At 39.9% G+C, this 18,587-nt stretch overlaps 1 protein-coding gene across 21 annotated transcripts in view; it reads right to left on the reverse strand.

Annotated features, from left to right (window-relative positions):
• The window catches only part of Aak1 (AP2 associated kinase 1), a 188,358-nt gene that overhangs the window by 92,409 nt on the left and 77,362 nt on the right, over positions 1-18,587 (reverse strand). For all 21 annotated transcript variants that reach the window (XM_047523360.1, XM_047523359.1, XM_047523358.1 and 18 more), the window contains exon 3: positions 4,370-4,488. In XM_047523360.1, the coding sequence (XP_047379316.1) occupies positions 4,370-4,488 (119 nt within the window). The remainder of the gene's footprint in view (positions 1-4,369; positions 4,489-18,587) is intronic.

Raw genomic sequence — 18,587 nt, forward strand, 5'->3', positions numbered from 1 at the left:
ACATGCTAAAGAAAAAAAATATATACATGATAACTTCAACTGATGAAGAAAAAACATTTGAAAAAGCTCAATATTTGTTCATGATCACAACTCTTAGAAAAATAGGAATACAGGGGAAATGTCCCCAAATTGAGTCTTTTAAATGTACAAAATAATAAAGCTAACCTTACACTTAATAGTAAAAGACTGAGGGCTGGGGAGATAGCTCAGCTGGTAGAGTGCTTACCTTGCAATCACAAGGCCCTGAGTTTGATCCCCAGTACCGCAAAAAAAAAAAAAAAAAAAAAAATAGTAAAAGACTGAATGTGTTCCTTCTAAGATTGGGAACAATTAAAGGATGTTCACCTATCATTCCTATTCAACACAGTACATCAAGTTCTAGACGCAACTAAGGCTAGAAAAGAAAATATGAGGGATACAAACCAAAAAGAATGATATGCAACCATTTGCAGAAAATGCTAAGGAATCCACAAAATGACAGATCCAGCAAGCAAGTATAGAAAAGTGACAGGATTCAAGATAAACAGGCAAAAATTAATTTTTACATATTGGCACTAAACACATGGGGCTGGGGTGGAGCTTAGCGGAGATGCAATGCAGTATGCATGAACGAGTGAGGCCCTGGTTTAATCTCCTGCACCATAAAAAAAAAAACAACAATAATTTATAATCACCAAAACTAAACAACTTGGTATGATTCTAAAAATGTGTGTTAGACTTGTTCGTTCTCTCTCTCTCTCTCTCTCTCTCTCTCTCTCCCTCCCTCCCTCCCTCCCTCCCTCTCTCTCTCTCTTTTTCTTTCTACCAGGAATTCAATCCAGGACCTCAAGCATGCTAGGCAAGACGTCTGCCACTATACCCCCAGTCAAGACTTGTGTACTGAAAACTACAAAATGATAATGAAAGAAACCAAAGATATAGCTGGAAGCAGAGGTGCATATCTATAATCCCAGTGGCTCAGGAGGCTGAGGCAGGAGGATCTGGAGTTTAAAGCCAGCCTCAGCAATGGTGAGGCACTAAACAACTCAGTGAGACCCTGTCTGTAAATAAAATACAAAATAGGGCTGGGGATGTGACTCAATGGCCAAGTGCCCCTGAGTTTAATACCCAGTACCCCCCCCTAAAAAGAAGAAACCAAAGATATAAATAGAAAGACATATTGTGTTCATTTACTGGAAGACTAAACATAGTAAAGATGTCAGTTTTTCCCAAAATGAAATACAGGTTTAATGTAATTCCTATCAAAAGTCCAGCCATAATCTTTTATAGCTACAGTCTTAATCAGATTATTCTAAAATGTATACAAAGGTAAAATGAACTAGAATAGGTAAAACGATATTGGGGGGGGATAGAAGAATTCAGTATGATTTCAAGACTTACCCATACAGCTACAATAATCAAGGTTGTGTGGTATTGGTACAGAGACAAAAACACATAACTCAAATGGAACAGAAGAGAAGGGTCTAAAAATGGACATTTACAACTAAGTCCAACTGATTTTTAATAAAAATAACCAAGAGAGGAAAGATGTCCTTTTCAACAAATGGTGCTAGAGCAATCAGACATCCATAAGCAAAAATAAAAATAAAAACAAAAACAAAAAACTCTCAATCAAAATTTCACACCTTATATAAAAGTGAACTCAAAATAGATCATGGACTTAAATGTAAAATATAAACTACAAAATTTTTTAGAAAAAATATAGGAGAAATCTTCAGCATTGAGAGGTAGGCAATAATTTCTTAGACTTGACACCAAAAGCACAATTCTTTATCAAGAAGCTACTGGAGGAGAAGCTCCACCAACATGAGGAAGGAAGTAAGGCAAAAGAGGAAAAAGGAAAGGCGAGGGAACACCTAGGAAACTTCAAGATGAGAAAGTCGGCCTGATTCCATCAGGTCAGAAGACTGGGAGAGACGTCTACAAGATGATACAAACAGATATAATACTAAGTCTATCTATATATTTAAAAAGTGATTCATATAACTTAGGAAGGTTTTAGGGTTACACTGTTAAAAACACAGAAAAAACTGAGATCAAAAGAGGAAAAATAAAACAATTCTGGTGAAAAAAGTTAAATGGGAAAGGTAATAGTAACCATAATCTACTAGGAGATTAAGCAGGAACAATTTTCTTACATAATAATGTAAAAACTAATACTAACATAACCAGCATACTGCAAAATTTACTGATAGTTTGAAAGAATGGGTCATGAAAATAATGTACTTTGGGAGAAGGCTATGTAGGGGATGAAAGAGCTAAATCTTTACTTTCCATAGGAAATATGATGGAGGGAAAAGAAGTAGTAACATGTTGTTCTTAAACATACCAAAATAATCAACTATTATGGTTACCTCTGGAGCCCTGAAATGGCCTATGAGGAGCCTGTAAGGACTGTTTGATTTTTTTTCTTTCTTTTCTTTGTTTAAAAATAATCTCAGTTCAACTATTTGACTATGTAAGCTTTTGAAAAATATAAAGCTGAATTAAAAACAGCTTTCACAGTTAATACATGACTGGGCCTGAACCTGAACCCATGTAAATTAACTCCTAATCAGGTCAGGTTCATTAATTTGTGAGTCCTCATGGGGCTGTGCTTCTTAGTTTCTCCTCTACAATGCCCAGCCAGCACAAAGTAAGCCCTCAAACATGTTTCCAAATCATGGGAGAATGTGAAGGAATGGGATTGCTTTCTAACACAAGTAAAGTAAGGAAAGAAACAAATGAGAAGAGCAGAAGACTCTCAGCAGAAGAAAAGAGCAGAGCAAAGAAACAAAGCGTGTGAGCACTGAGCAAGCATGGAACAAGGAGTGGGAAGAGCAATGAGAATTTGGAAGGGTAATTTGGAGCAGCATGCCCAGGGACTAGGAGGATACTAGTGCCTTGGTGCCTTGCAGACAGATCCATGTGGTCTTGAGCCTCAGTGGGTGGCTGGCTTGTTTTGCAATGGTGACAGTACCTTTCCAAATAGTTTCAGCTTTCTGGAATCCAAAGTAGTTCCCAGCTCTCTAAAATCCTGAGTTCTGTAAGTAGCCCAACCACAGTACAACTGGTTACTCTAAGCAGACACTGGGTGGGTAACCCCACAAGGGGTGGACAAAGGCAAGCAAGGCCTGGTGGAATGCAAACACCAACAGCCCCATCCAGTTTTTTAATCTCTTTCTGCTCTTTACAAAAGCATTAAGATTCAGGACAGAAAGATTAATTAAGATTCTGGGCGAACCTATGCACCATTATTCATACATTCACTTCTTACAAAATTTATTAAGTCATGTATTCCATGTCAAGTAGTGTGATTTAAAATCAGTACAAAGTTTCTGATTTTAAATAACTTACATTCTGATGGCAGAATGACTTAAAACATAACAGGTTAAGCAATATAACTGGCATAAATAAAAGTACAGCAGAAAACAAAGGAAAAATAGACTCCATTTTTTAAAAATTTTTTTATTAAGCACAATGTCAAGCCAAGGTAAAAGAGAGAGACTACTCTAACCTACTCCTGCACAGTAATCACTGCTTTGATCATCAACTCACGACCAATCAATCTTGTTTCTCTTCCAAATCAATTGATTGTTTTCAAGACATCACACTATTTCATCCAGAAACATTTCCTTATGTATTTCTAGTACATAGAGACTTTTTCTTTAAACATAAAATTAATCTGAATCTTGAAAAGTTAGTAAGCTTTTTAAAAACTGAGGTATTATTAACATGATAAAACGCACAGATCTTAATGTATTCAATTGAGTTCTAATATTTGTATACCCCTGAGTGACTACTCAGGGAGTGACTACTCCCAAACAATAGATTTGCATGGCTCAGAAAATTTCCACATGCTCCTTTCTGGTCAATTTCATAACCCAGATAACCACTTTCTTGTTTCTATCACCATAGACCAATTTGGCCTGTTCTTGAGATTTCTACCTTACAAGCATGTAGAAATAACTATATGTGCAAAATGTAAAGTTATATAAGGATATGTTCATGGAATGCTGAGGAGCCCAGGGAGGTTGAAGACTGATAAAGGACAAGACTAGAAGAAGGGTTCATTGGAAAGTCAGGGTTTCCAGGTTATATGCAACAGTTGATTTCCAGGAAACAAGATTATTAAATAAAATTTTCCCAGGGCCCCAAACTGATATAAAAATTGTTAAGTTCTCTAATATGCTCCTTTCTCCTCAAATTCCAGCTGAGAGTGACCAAGGCAGGAAGAGGGTTCTATATACCCTGGCTCTTCACTCCCATCTTGTCCAGAGGACGCTGCCATCTCAGAGAAGGGAACAAGCACCCATGGCTTTCTTAAAAGAGGACACAGTCTCTACCCCCATTTTAAGCAAGCAGTCCCAGATCCAAGGGGCAGCCTTACCATTATCTGGATCTCCCTCTTGCACACCTGGAGATCATGCTCATTGTTGACAAACATGCGTTTCAAGGCACATTTCATCCCATTGCTTGTCCTCACCAGAAACACGATAGCAAATCCACCTGCGAGAGAAACACACACACAAGCTCTTTTGAGTCATACTCAGAGTCATTCAGATGACTACTTGGCTGGAGGCTGGTGCTATTACTGTCAATGGTACTGATGCCACCATCAGTCAGCTCTTAAGGTCAGTCTGGCCTAGAAGTGTATGAGATGCTTGGAACTCAGAAATATTACCTGTGGGACTCAGGAGCAAGAAATGCTCCTAAACATGTATCCAATGATGAAGGAAGAACAATAACTATCTTTCAAAGAGCCTACAAATAACAGATGAATGAACAGAGGAAGAAAAAAGACCCAACTACATTCTAACCACTGTCCCAGGCTTTCTGATACTCTTTTAATGCTTACCACAATCCTGAGGCTAGGTGTTATTTTTCCTATTAAAACAATTACTAGCCAGGCGCAGTGGCATATGCCACTAATCCCAGCAGATCAGGAGGCTGAGGCAGGAGAATCACAAGTTCAAAGGCAGCTCAGTGAGACTGAGCTAAGCAACTCATTGAGACCCTATCTCTAAATAAAATACAAAATAGGGCTAGGGATGTGGCTCAGTGGTTGAGTGCCCCTGGGTTCAATCCCCAGTACTAAAACAAACAAAAACGATTACTAGCTGAAGAAAACAAAGGCTCAAAGAGATTCAATTCAAATCCAGATTTATTTTCACACATAAGTCCAGTACTCTTTCTCTCATCAGAAAGACTAGAAAGTTATTTCAATAAGTGCTATTAAAAAGAGTTGTCAAGTGACCCGAGCAAGCACGGTGGCACATGCCTGTGATCCCAGCAACTCAGAGGCTACAGCTACAGGATCACAAGTTTGAGGTCAGCCTCAGTAACTTGGTGAGGCCCTGTCTCAAAATTAGAAATTAAAAAAGAGCTGGGGACGTAGCTCAGTGGTAGAGTACCCCTGAATTCAATCTCCAGTACTACACACACATAAAAACAAAGTTGTCAATCTATTTCAAGAATTTCATTTTCTCCTCACCCTTCCTCACTCCATCCCTCAATTCAAATCTAATAGTAGACCTTGAGGATTCCTCCTAGCCTCCCTAATTTATGGGTTATTGAGAAGATCCAAGATACAGGTATAAGAATGCTGTTCTACACAGCAGACATTAGGGCTCAATTATTAGGAAGATGTTTTAACATCTGCACTAACCTTTCTCTAAAAGACAGTTACCAGTTCATTAATAGAAATTTATATAACTCTAACAGTAATTCCCAAATGCTCTAAATTTCTTTTCTTTTTTTTTTTTTTTCTTTTTTTTTTTTTTTTTGTGGTGCTGGGGATTGAACCCAGGGCCTTGTGCTTACGAGGCAAGCACTCTACCAACTGAGCTATCTCCCCAGCCCTCTAAATTTCTTAAAGCGTAAAGTTCCCACAAGTTCTTAGAACTCCTAACCTCAACCTTACTCCCAAAGCATTATGAGGTGTTCTGTGCCCTTTAAAAGGATTATCTAGAAGGTGTGACAAGATTATCAAAGTGAAAGGCTTTGAAATGAGCATTAGTTATATTGAACACTCCATCCATTGGCCTGCTTGCATACCTTCATTATTTAGATTGACTATGCTGTCCATGGACTCTTGGCAGCAAAAAAAAAAATCACTAGGTTATTCTTTGCACAGAGCCAGTCATTAATTGGGTACTATGAACACAGAGAAAAGTCATCAGCATGGGAACCGGGCTGAGGTTATGATTTATCAAGGATGCAGCTCAGTGGAACTGAGTGTTGGGGTTAGCAATCACCCGCAAATTTGAAGTAGATCAAAAAACAGCTATTATAGAGAAATAAGTCACAGGTACCATTCTAATGCCCCTGAGGTTCAATGGTCCTTAAGTACCTGTGTATCAATGCCTACAGCATGTCCTATTTTATCTTTATATTCAAGTTAACTTGAGTAGGATTTTATTCCTTGAAACCAAAAACATCTTAATCAAAAGCACTGTTTCATTTTTTCATAAAAAACACATATAATTCTGTAAAGGAATGTCTTTAATGAAATTAAATGTTCTAAATGTGCATTATGATAGCAATTTAGCAGACTGTATAGTTGCTGCCACTACCTTCTTTAACATTCAGATAAACAATAAATGTTATTATCCAGCCTTTAATTTTAACCACCATGTATCCTTGTATCTCACTACTATTTTCCATCTTATTATACATTATCAATTCTAGAATTTTTATAAAACTAATTAACATGAAGGTCTTACCTCTCCCCTCCACACACAAAATTCCTAAATTCTAAGATGCAGACTTTATATTTTGATGAGATGCATAATTATATTTTAATTTTTAGGGTATCAGAATTTATCTTGTAATAAATATGTACTTTTAATGCAGCAGTATTTATCTTCTTTTCCTCTCCCCAAAGTTATTAAAACATGATGTCTATGTTTTCCCCCCCTACCCAGTGATATTGGGGATTGGACCCAGGATCTCATATGTACTTTGCAGGTGCTCTATCACTGCATTCCCAGCTCTTTTTTATTTTAAGACAGGGTCTTGCTAAGTTGCCCAAGCTGGTCTCAAATTTATTATCCTACTGCCTCAGTCTCCCAAGTAGCTAGGATTTTTTTTTTTTTTTTTTGCGGTACTGGGGATCGAACTCAGGGCCTTGTGCTTGCGAGGCAAGTACTCTATCAGCTGAGCTATCTCCCCAGCCCAGTAGCTAGGATTACAGGTGTGTCCCACTGTGCCCAGACCCTGATGCATATTAGAACTGAGGAAAGTGGTAGTATAAATCATGAAATTTCTATTTATATTCATAATTGTTTTGCACATGGTCCAAGTGGGTATTCATTTTACAGATACTTAGGATGCTTTAAAATGCCTATCACTTATACACCCTATATTAGTAGCACTCTTGGATAACATTAAGTTCAAGAATTTTGCTATATTGGTGGAGAAACCAAGTAAAGCTTAGGAGTCCAAATGCAAGTTATGAGCAGAACCTAGAGCAGTATCATTCACCTAACTGTCCAAAAAACATTCTAGTTCATGTTTGGTAGAGAAAAACCATGTAATATCCTTTTAAGGAGACATTTGACAGTGCTGCAGAATAAAAACTTGGAATGAATATTTCTTTATTGAACATGGTTAACCTTCATTTTATTGAGGGCTAAGGAGAGGAAGTGACAACAGAACATCTTCCACGAAGTTAAAAGAGAACTTGCAAATGAACTCCAAAATATACATATTAGCTCATACACTGGTTATCACAGTTCTTGCCTTTCTTGTCTAAAGAGCTTATGGAATATTCCGTGGTCCCCCTACCCCCCGCCCCCAGCATCTGTATATGACATATTTTAAAGGCATTTCAATGTGTGATGTCTGGAACCACTAAAGGACCTGCTTTTAGAAGGCAGATGCTGCTGCAATTTGAGATAGCTGCCACCAGAGGGGGGCAGTGCTATAGCAGATGGGAGCAGTGCAGGTAGTAAGATGACCTTTCCAACCAGGAGAGATGAAATGGGTCACCTACCACATAATCCAGCAAGCACAATTGGTTGAGAAAAGCCAGCCCATATTCTTGAAGCCTGTAACCATGATAAATCTAAAAGCAAAGTAATGAATTACTATTCCTCACATAGATGCAACCACATCATTAAGCATTCGTGCCTATAAAAGGGTTTGTTTGTAGATGAGAAGGATTTAAACCATGAGATCAAAATCAAAAGCTTAGTGAGATTTGTCATTCTAAAGACATCAGTCTCTATCACCATGTAGCTGACCAAACAGAGGTACAAACTATTCAGTTAGAAGGTAGAGGGGAGACAGCACCACAAAAGATACTTCTTGAGCACAGGTCCATATCCACCAGACTGACTCTCAGTCTGGACAGGATCCAGGATATTACAGACGAGGCTGCCAAAAGAGAAGACTGAATAGAGGTGCTTATTTCAGACCCAGCTGCATCCCAAAATCTTGATTAAACAGAAAAATCCAAAGTAGCACAGAGGATAGTTTAAGCAGAGGTAAGGATATCTAACTGGCCTGTGCCATCTCTCTGCTTTTGGCATTTTGTGAAACACTATGATAACCTCATCCATGCATTTACTGAATCACAGAGGGGAAAGGATCTGATCCACAAGTGAAGCAACCAGGATGATTTTGACACAGACACACTCTGCCTATTAAATATGTAGGAATTTTTTTTATTTACATGAAGAAACTTGCTTTCTCCCATTTTTCCCAAAATACACAGCAGTCTTGGTCTAACTTTCTCTCCTTAATTTTTTATGGAAATGTAGAAGGATGTTTACTATTCACCATGAGTTTAGACATTTTGTCTGTTTGGTTCCCCTCTGGATTATCACGCCCTAGAACAGTGCCTAACAAACCATGGGTACTCAATAATGACTTAACTTTCTTAATTATTACTACACAGAACAGAAAAGGCAACATAGTGTAGTGGAGACTATGGAAAACCAATGAGCATGACCCATACCAAGGGACAGCTACTATGCAACCCCAAATAGCTGTTATCATGCAGGAATGTGGACTGTTTTGTCAGCAACATTAATTTCTACGTAAAAGCTGGAAACCCAAAATTTTATGTGAAACCTCCAGATTTAAACACTAGCAACAAGTCAGATTTTAAATAAATGCTGGACAGGCCAACACTGCAGAGGCTAAAACCAACAAAAACAAAACAAAAAATAAATAAACAAACCACACATCTGAAAGGCTTTAGGATTTCTGAGCCTCCAGAATTCTACCTCTGATCTAGTCTAACCCCTTCATTTTACTGACAAAGAAAGAGAACACAGCTCATGTTCCACAAAGTTAAAAGATAACTTGCAAATAAACTCCAGAATATACATATTAGCTCATACACTGGTTATTACAGTTCTTGCCTTTCTTGACTGAAGAGAAATATCACCACCACTCACTATTTGCATATGACTATTTTAAGGCATTTCAAAATAAATTATTTCACTTATATTTTCACAATAACTTAATGAGGTAGGTAAGTGATCTATTGTCCCCATTTTCCTAACAGAAACAAAATGTGGAGAGATTAAGTTCTTTACACAAGAATACACAGAGCTAGTTGGTAATATAATTTGGACTAGATTGTTCATCTTTTCTTTTTAAGCCAACTTTACATACAACAAAATGCATCTGTTCTAAGTGTACAGTTTTTCACAACTTCATACCCTCATAACTATCACAAGCAATCCATCACTGCCAACAGTTCTTCATGCCCCTCTTGCAGATAATCTCTCCTCTTCTCCCACATCATCACTAATAACTTCACACCTACTTTCCATCTTCATGGTTTTATTTGCCCTAGAATAAATATAATCATATAGTGCACACTTTTGTATTTGGCTACTTTCATTCAGTACATGTCTGAAATTCATCCTCATTATTGTTACATGTAATCAGCAATTTGGGACTTTTCTTTCCTTCTTTTTTTTTTTTTTTTTGGTGCCATTGTGTTGTATAGATATTCCATGTTTGATTTATCTATTCACCCACTGAAGGACATTTGAATTGTTTCTAGTTTTTGGCTATTATGAATTTAACATGTGCACAAAAGTCTTTTTTATGGACGTAATCATTTGTCTTAGGTAAACTCTCAGGGACAGAACTGTTGGGTCATTCAGCGAGTGTACATTTGGTTTTACAAGAAACTACCTAATAGGGCTCCACAGTGGCTATACCATTTCACATTTCCAAGAGCCACATGATTGTTTCATATCTTCACCAACTCTTGGTATTATGGGTCTTTTCATTTTGGCCATTCACCTTAGTGTGTACTATTATTTGGCTGTGATTTTAGTTTGTTTTCCCTAGAGATCCTTCATGATTCAAACTCCTAAGATCAGCTGCCTCCCACCACTTTCCTGATAAAAGGCTTTAATAAGCACAGCACTGTAAAGTCACCAATGAAATTACTGATATAACTCTACCTTTCAAATAAGCGTCTTGTCCTCCACTGGGAGAAAAAAGTGGCGAGAATTTGAAATACAACTCACTCCTACACAGGCTGGGACTGAACTGCACAGCCGTGCTTCAGTCTTTGTAAGACCTGTGAAGAACTCAGGCCATGTACTACAACCTCCATCTGACTACCTGAGCGGTGTGTGTGTGTGTGTATGTGTGTGTGTGTGTGTGTGTGTGTGTGTGTGTGTGTGTGATTATATAACCTCTAAAATCTCTTATTTACAACATCAATAAGAGATCACAATCTTCAGCTGAAATTTTGTAAAGACAAATATAAATAAAACTGCCTCAGAAGCTTCATCATGATAAGCCAACATCAGCAAAGGGGCTTTGGAAGTACCTCTCTTGGCTCTGTATCAAATACTGAATCATGCTGGACGGTACCAGGCCCGGGCCCAGTTCTGAATGAAGCAGGACACCAGTGACTTCCATTTAGCAAAAAAAAAGTGAAGGCTGGGGGAGGTAAGGTGAGCAGACAGAGAAGAAAACCACCAAAATGATTATCCAAGCAGTGATGGGAAACAGCTGGGCAGACAATGAGAATGATTAGACCAGGAACACGAGACAAAGAAGCCGGTCTTGGTGCTGAGACAGGGTTTCTGGATTTGCTGCCAAAGAGGTTTTGCTGGATATTTTAAAATCAGGCCTAGATTGTAGGCACTAAAAACTGCCACCTGCGAATTTCCTGCAGGTAAAAGGAAAGTTCACTTCCTAATATAAGTCCTATCTACACCTTCAGGAATGACATCCGCCTGTCTGAGACCCAAAGACACAAGTCAATGGAGCCAGAGGGTACCCTCATCCAGGCCCATTTCCTACTCAGTTTTCTACTTTCCTGGCCCACAAACTGTTTATCTTTGAAAATAAGCTTAAGCTCAATGGATGCCGCCTACTTAATGCTTTCTTTGAATTATCTGAGGAAGAGAAAATGAACCCACAACAGTCTTCTAAAGCTTTTCTAAAGGATCAGACAGAGAACCCATCTAGAGTGGAATTTACTCAGGAGATGTACAGTAAAGGGCCATCCTGGACAAGTTACTAGGTCTCTTTGGCTTCTATTTCCTCATCTGCAGAAATGGAGACTAAATCAGCAGTGTTTCAATGGGATTTCTCCAAGCCAGGATCACAGATGACTCCACAGCAGCTGCATGAAGAAAAACCGGCTCTGCTTACAGGTCAGGCTCTGGACACAGCTTCCTTCTCAGTTTCAAACAAAGCAGCTCTGCTTTTGTCTGTTAAAAGTGATTGTGGAAAAGATGCTAGGAAAAGAGGGGAACAACTGTTTTATAGGAGAGAAAAGTACCCCCCAAATATCAGTGGTTCTGTGTAAAAGTTTTATGAAGATGAAAAACCACACCACTGCGAGTCAAACATAGTCCTCATTCATGGCCCACCATGGGCATAAATGCATCCAGGTGGCTTCTGGGGAGGGTGCTCCACCACTGCATGCACTGCATGTGCAAAATGCGGTATTTCTTTGAAGCCCAAAGGTTAGCCTCAAATCCCAACTCAGCACACTACCATCTCCCTGAGGCCGTCTCTCGCCTGCCACGGGCAGCTGAGCTCTCCCTCATAGCAGGTGGGAGGATTAAAGGGCAGGCAAAACACCTAGCACCACGGAGGCAGTGAAGGATAAAGGTGTTCCCCTCTTGCCCCTTTGTATCTGCCTGTGCCTCACAAAGTTCTGAATCTGGAATAGCTTCTTGAGATAAAGCCACAAGCCCAGATGTCTAACAGTCCAGATAGAAGGAAGACAGCCCAAAGTGCACACAAAATGTACAAAGAGGGGCCAATGACACTTACTGCCAAGGAGATCCCAGGGAAGGGTGGAGACTGTGGCAAACCGGGAAGTGCATGCCCCCACTCCGGGGGCAGCCACTCAAGGCTAGCTGATTGTTGCCATGGAGGCACATGAGCCAAGAGGGATGCCAAGTCATGTGGGTTCCAAGAGAAGATGAATTTTTAGGTGACATTCCTGATTTTTAAATCCAAACAACAGACTTTTTAAACATCTCCTAAACTATGTTTGGCTTAAGGAAAACCTATCTTCAGGCCAGATCCAAACTAGATAGCCTACCTCAATCTTTTTCAGCGCCTGTATTACAAACTCCACCAGACCAACAGGGAGACTGAGGCACAGAGAAAAGCCTAAGTGGCCTCCCTAGTACTTCCATCTAGTGACAAAGTCCTCACTACAGTGAGAACTTAGGTGCCCTGTGTACAGCATTTGTTGATGACCAAAAGTTGACATACCTATCCAGGATTTATTCACATTGACAGCAACTTTGGCAAAAGTTTCAGAAGAAACAACAATTTTCAGAACTCTAGAACAGATGGCAAGGAGCACAGCAAAGCCTTTACAGGAGAGAAAAGGTCAATCTGAAGCATGTGTCAGCACTGACTTCAGTGGGGGCTTGGGGCTTTGTTTTTTTAACATCGCTTGCCTCGAATTAAAAACCACCATGTGCCAGCTCCTTCTGGGGAACATGTCAAAGCAGCCCTGTACCCAGGCAGAAAGAACACCCAGATGGGGGCGACTTGAGGCACTCAGCTCCCTCTCTCCAGCAGGGCTGTGGGCACAAAATCAGAACTTGGCGAGTGCTGGCAGTGGTACAGAATCATCAACAGAACCCAATCAAGGCCACAGTCCAGGCTGGACACAGCGCTGGCGACTGGTTCTTCTTCTCCAGGACTGCAGCCCCTGAGGAACATCTCCAGCTCAGAGGGTTCACTTTAAGGGTTTGGCAAGAGTCCTTGCCCAATTGTCAATTTTATCTCCCTCAGGAAAAGTACCTGCTTGCCCAGAACAAAAGGGAGGAGTTTTAAGAAATCAGGTTGGTTCAACATATCAGAGGTTTGTGAATTGCTGCACATAGAACCGGAGAACACAGGGCCTAAAGGGGGCCTTTCCCTGAGCTTCCTGGCTACATCTTCAACTGCACTGTGGCCCCGGAGTTAGCTATGTGGCAAATGTAGAAAGAAACAGAAAGACACTGGTGGGGTCATGTTCTTTGTTCACCAAAATCCAGAGAGCAGCTTCCCCAGGTCAAACTGAGCCATCTTCTGTTCTGCATACTGCAGTCATATGGATCTTTTGAAGACAGAAACTGAGTACCTCTCAGCTGTACGAAACTCCTCAGGGGCTTCTCACCCCCACCCCCACCGAAATAACACTCCCCATCTGCCCGTGGCCGTGAGGCCTGAGGGGATGCACCCTCTCCAGCCCCCTTCCCACCCCACCAAGCTTTCCTCTGTGGACTGTTCCACCCACGGGGCCTTCTTGCTTCTCAGAGTTGCTTATGTCCAACCTGCCTAAGGAATCTCTGCCTGCGCTTCTCTCTTTGCCTTTTTCACCCCACTCTTGGCCTGACCAACTCCTAAAGCATCCTCTAGGTTTCAGGTCAAATGCTACTTCTGTGGCTAAACATTCGGATTGTCCCTGGCCCCCAATTCCTTCCAATCTGGTTGAGTCCCTGTTTCGCACATTCTTTACTTTTCCTTCAGGACATATTTTGAGTATAATTAAATACTTATGTGGTAATTCCTGGTTTAATGCTTTCTTTCCGTGTACACTTTAAACTGTATGAGGGCAGGGACGATGACTAATCCACCGTGGCTTCTCTATCACCCACCACCACAGCGCCTGCTACATGGCAGGGACCCACGTGTTTTGTTACACAATTTGTTTGCCTAGTACTATAAAGCATGCCAAAACAAAACAACAAAGTAAAAATGATAACAACAAAAAACTCTACATGGTCCTATCCTTGCAGAAAGTTAGACTCCAGTATGAGCTAAAGGGGCCATATACTGACAGAACACTATCTCAGTAACAAAGTAGTCTACACCCACAGGGAAACCCCTGTGCAGCCCCACCTGGCACATCTGAGAGCAGCATGAGGATTCACCTGAACCCCTCATCCTCAGGCAATATGCTCATGGTGCAGCTCTCTGGGCTGTCAATAACAAACACTTATCCCCCACGATTTCTTCTCTCAAAAACAACACTTGAGCTAGAAATGAAAACTCTCTTCAGTTGAGAAGGAAAAGCAATCACACAGACCCACATTCAATCCCACACCAATGCATCACCTGAAGGAGTGGGGAGCCTCTCAGGCAGAAACTATGCTCACCTCCTGAGACACTCACTGCACTCTTCTATCTAGTAAGTACTATGCCAGCAGAGTGGCTGAGGTCTGTCGAGGGAACTGCTTCAGTGCCCACATGACCAGCCCCCATGCTGCAGGCTCCCAAGCTCTGGATCCGATCATTTCCACCATGATTTCCCTATGTGTTACTGGTGCAGTTTCTAAAGCAGAAAAGGGGGTTCAGCAAAGAGAAAATTTTGACTGATACTCTCTCAACTTCCAACAGTTAATTCCAGAGCATTCCAGGCTGACTTCATGCTTCAAAGCTCACTTAGTTTTCCACATTTATCACCTTTGTACTAAGATCAGGTTAGGTGGAGCACTGCATTCTGTTCCAGGAAGGGCAGTTTTTTGTGTGCTGATCTCATTATGAGCACGTACTGGCATCAAAGGTGCATGATATAAAAGTCTTCAACTCCTTGGGTTTCATTAGAACTGGGCCCCAGATACAAAAAATGTATCCAGGTCATCCTATCCTGCCCCAGCTCTCCTAGCTATGGGAGGAAATAAGCTCTCATCTCAAAAAGCAAACTGACATTTTCTCAGCTCCCAATGGTTAATTCCAGAGCATCCCAATTTAACTTCATGTTAAAGCCTTTCCTCTGAGGTAGTGACATGACCATGCTACCTGTCACCCTCATTCATCAGTCCCTAGGATACGGTCCTTCCCCCAGGACTAGGCCCAGCTCACAATCTCCTTCCATCCTAGCTTACTCATCACTCAAGTGGATTTCACCAAGTCTTGACCATTTTACCCCAAACACAGAATCCATTCTTTCCACTCCATCCCTGATGTTCCTTCCTTAGCTCCCACCCTCCTCTTTCTTACAAAAGAACTGAGTCATAAGTTTCTGTGCTTCACACCTTTCTCTTCAAAAACACCTATCTAATAATTCCTTTTAAAAGTATTCATAAGTCCCCCCAAGTCAAAGTCTAAATTCCTTAATATATAAGGAGTATATAAGCAGTATATAAGATCCTTTGTATTTTTTACCCATCTTATAAAATTTTTCAAACACACAGTAAAGTTAAAAAGATAGTACTGCAAATATCCATATGCCCACTACCTACAGTCTACAACTGTTAACATTGTGTTATACTTGTTTAGTCATCTATTTATCATTTGTCAATTTATCAACTTTTTATCAACTCATCTCATTTTTCTTGAATTTCCAAGTCAGTGGGGACCTCAGTGCATTTCACTCTAAATACTTCAACATACATATTTTAGTGTTCAGGGTTTGTGATGGTTAATTTGGTATGTCAGCTTTTTCTTCCTCTTTGATGCTGGGGATTGAACCCAAGGCTTTGCACAAGCTGGGCACACACTTTACCACTGAGCTACAGCCTCTGGTTTGAGGAATGGTTCGGTGTGTCTGTGGGAGTATTAATGCAGAATATTGGTGTGTGGTCAGTGAGAAGTAACTGAGTGGGAAAGGCCTGCCCTAAATATCATCCAACTGGCTAGGGAACCAAATGCAGTGAAATTGTGGAAGATGGGGTACACTCATTCGCTTGGTGCTCTCACTTTTCCTGCCCTGGCAGATGTGTTTTCTACTGTTATTGTGGCTGGATATCAAACTTTATGTTCTTTGGTCTTTAGACTCTGGCTTGACCAGCAGTCCTCTAGGGGTGCTCTCAGGTTTTGGCCTTGGACTAGGTGCTACATCACTGGTCTCTAGTTCTGAACCTTTCAGTTTCTTGGCCTGAGCTACTCTTGATTTCTGGCTCTCCAGCTTGCTGCAGATGGCCACTTACTTTACAGGTTCTGTGATCCTGTAAGTCAATCAATCTAATAAATCCCTTTCTTATAAATACATATTCTATTAATTCTGTTTCTCTAGAGAACCATGATTAATATAGGGTTCATGGTTCATTTTGAGGGTAGGAGGTAAATTAAATTTATTTACAGTGAAAGGTACAGATCTTCAGTATATTATTGGATGGATTTTGATAAATTCATATACACATATGTAACTCAAACCCCCATCAAGTTATAAACACTTTCCATCTCACAGAAAATTCCCTGGGCCCCTTTCAAGACAATCCTCACATCCCACCAGAGGCAAACACTATTTTGATTTTTTCATCTATTATTAGTTCTGCCTAATTTAGAACTTGCTTTTTTTAATGTAAGGCTATTTTACTCATCACAATGGCTTATATTGTTGAATGTGTCCAGAGTTTATTACTTTTTGTTGCTGATTAATATTCCATTATTTCAATAAACCCTTTCATTCTTTCTCTTACATCTATGGTCACTTGGGTTATTTCAAATTGGGGGCTATTATAAGAAAGCTCTACACATAATTTTAATGAGACTTTCTCTATTACATTTTTATTTCTTCATATTTCTTGTATAAATACCTGAGAGTAGAAGTGCTGGCCACTTTCTTAATTTTATAAGAAACTGCCAGATCTTTTTCCATAGTGGCTGTACCATTTTATACTCCCACCAATGATATATGACAATTCCAGAGGCTTTAAAATTTGAATATTTCTCTCTCCTCACCCAGCCCTGTCTCCCAATACCCTCTCCTCCCCTCTCCCCTTCCTCCCCCACCACTGAGTTTTCAGAACTCTAATCAGAACTTTCCTCCCAGCAGGTTTCATGTGCTACTCCCTCTATCTGGAATATCCTGTCCTTATTTTCTTCTTGATAAAAGGAGTTTAAGACTGTTAAAATAATACCTCTTCTCCAAAGTCACCCTGGTTTTCATATTATCACTGCACATTTGGCCTGTACCTGTATTTGGCTGCATTTCTCAAAATGTACTGTGATTATCTGGGATATGTTCATCTCTCCAGTGGATATACCAAGGCAAACAGGGAACCATTTTTGCCACATTGGTTGAAATGATACTTGTTATTTCCACACCAGTTTAAGATCTTTGAATGCTGTAAACAAACCCATAAGGACAATATGCTAGATTATTCTCTGGGTAGGGCACCAGAAAAATGAGTCACCAAAGAAAATAAAAATGCAAGAACAACTTTTTACTTCTCTTGGAATCCTTAGAGCTTAGCACATGATAATTAACAGATGTTTGATAAATTAATAGCAAATTATGTGGTTTCCCTACTTAAAATTTTCCTCTAGCTTTTGACCACTTATAAGATTAAATTACAACCTTAATGTGAAATACAAAGTGGAAACCCATGCTGAACTCCTGAAAGCGCCTGGAAAGTGTCCTTTGATACCTCAGTGCTTTCTGCTTGTAGTCTCGGTTGTAATGTATGCCCCCCCTACAACCAGTAAATTTATAGCTCTAATCAAACCAGGATTGCTCTGTGAACTTTCACCCAAAAGAACACCTAACCCCTCCATACTCACCTTGATCTTTCTTACCCTAATTATATCCCACCTGTTGTATACCAGTTTTTTTTTCGAAAGAACATTTTATTTCAATTCATTGTGGGAAACACAGTGGTCAAGTTTACCATACACTTCACTCTATGCTGAACCAGGAGAGGAGAACTAGCTCACATTCTTCCTTGAGAATTAGCTCATATTCTTCCTTGAGAATCTAAAGTAATGAATCAGGAATTATAATCAGATAGTTCTACACAACTATGCAGACAAGTTGGTGACTACTGTTGGCCATGGGATATCACAAATAATCCGAAAAGAGTGTTCTGCAAAAAAGGTAAGAGAATGAAATAGGCACTTAGAAGAAGATGCAGTCTGAAACTGAAGCTCCAAAGGAAGAGAGGCAGGTAGACAGAAGAGACACTTGGTAAACTTCCCAAACCCACAAAATTAAATTTAGCTTCCTGCTGCTGAGTTCTAGGAGGTTCCCTATATTTATTCAATAAATTCCTTTTTACTTAATCTAACTTGAATTAAATATCTGTTCTTAGTACCCAATGATCCTGATACCTTGCACCAATATGAGCTTTGATGTAATATAGAGTTTCAATAATTTTAACAGGTTCCTTTAACAAATATCCGGAACTTAAATGATCATTAAAAATTATACTTGATCAATTAGA

The sequence above is a fragment of the Sciurus carolinensis genome, chromosome 13 (genome assembly GCF_902686445.1).
Source record: "Sciurus carolinensis chromosome 13, mSciCar1.2, whole genome shotgun sequence".
In the NCBI taxonomy this organism is placed as follows: domain Eukaryota; kingdom Metazoa; phylum Chordata; class Mammalia; order Rodentia; family Sciuridae; genus Sciurus; species Sciurus carolinensis.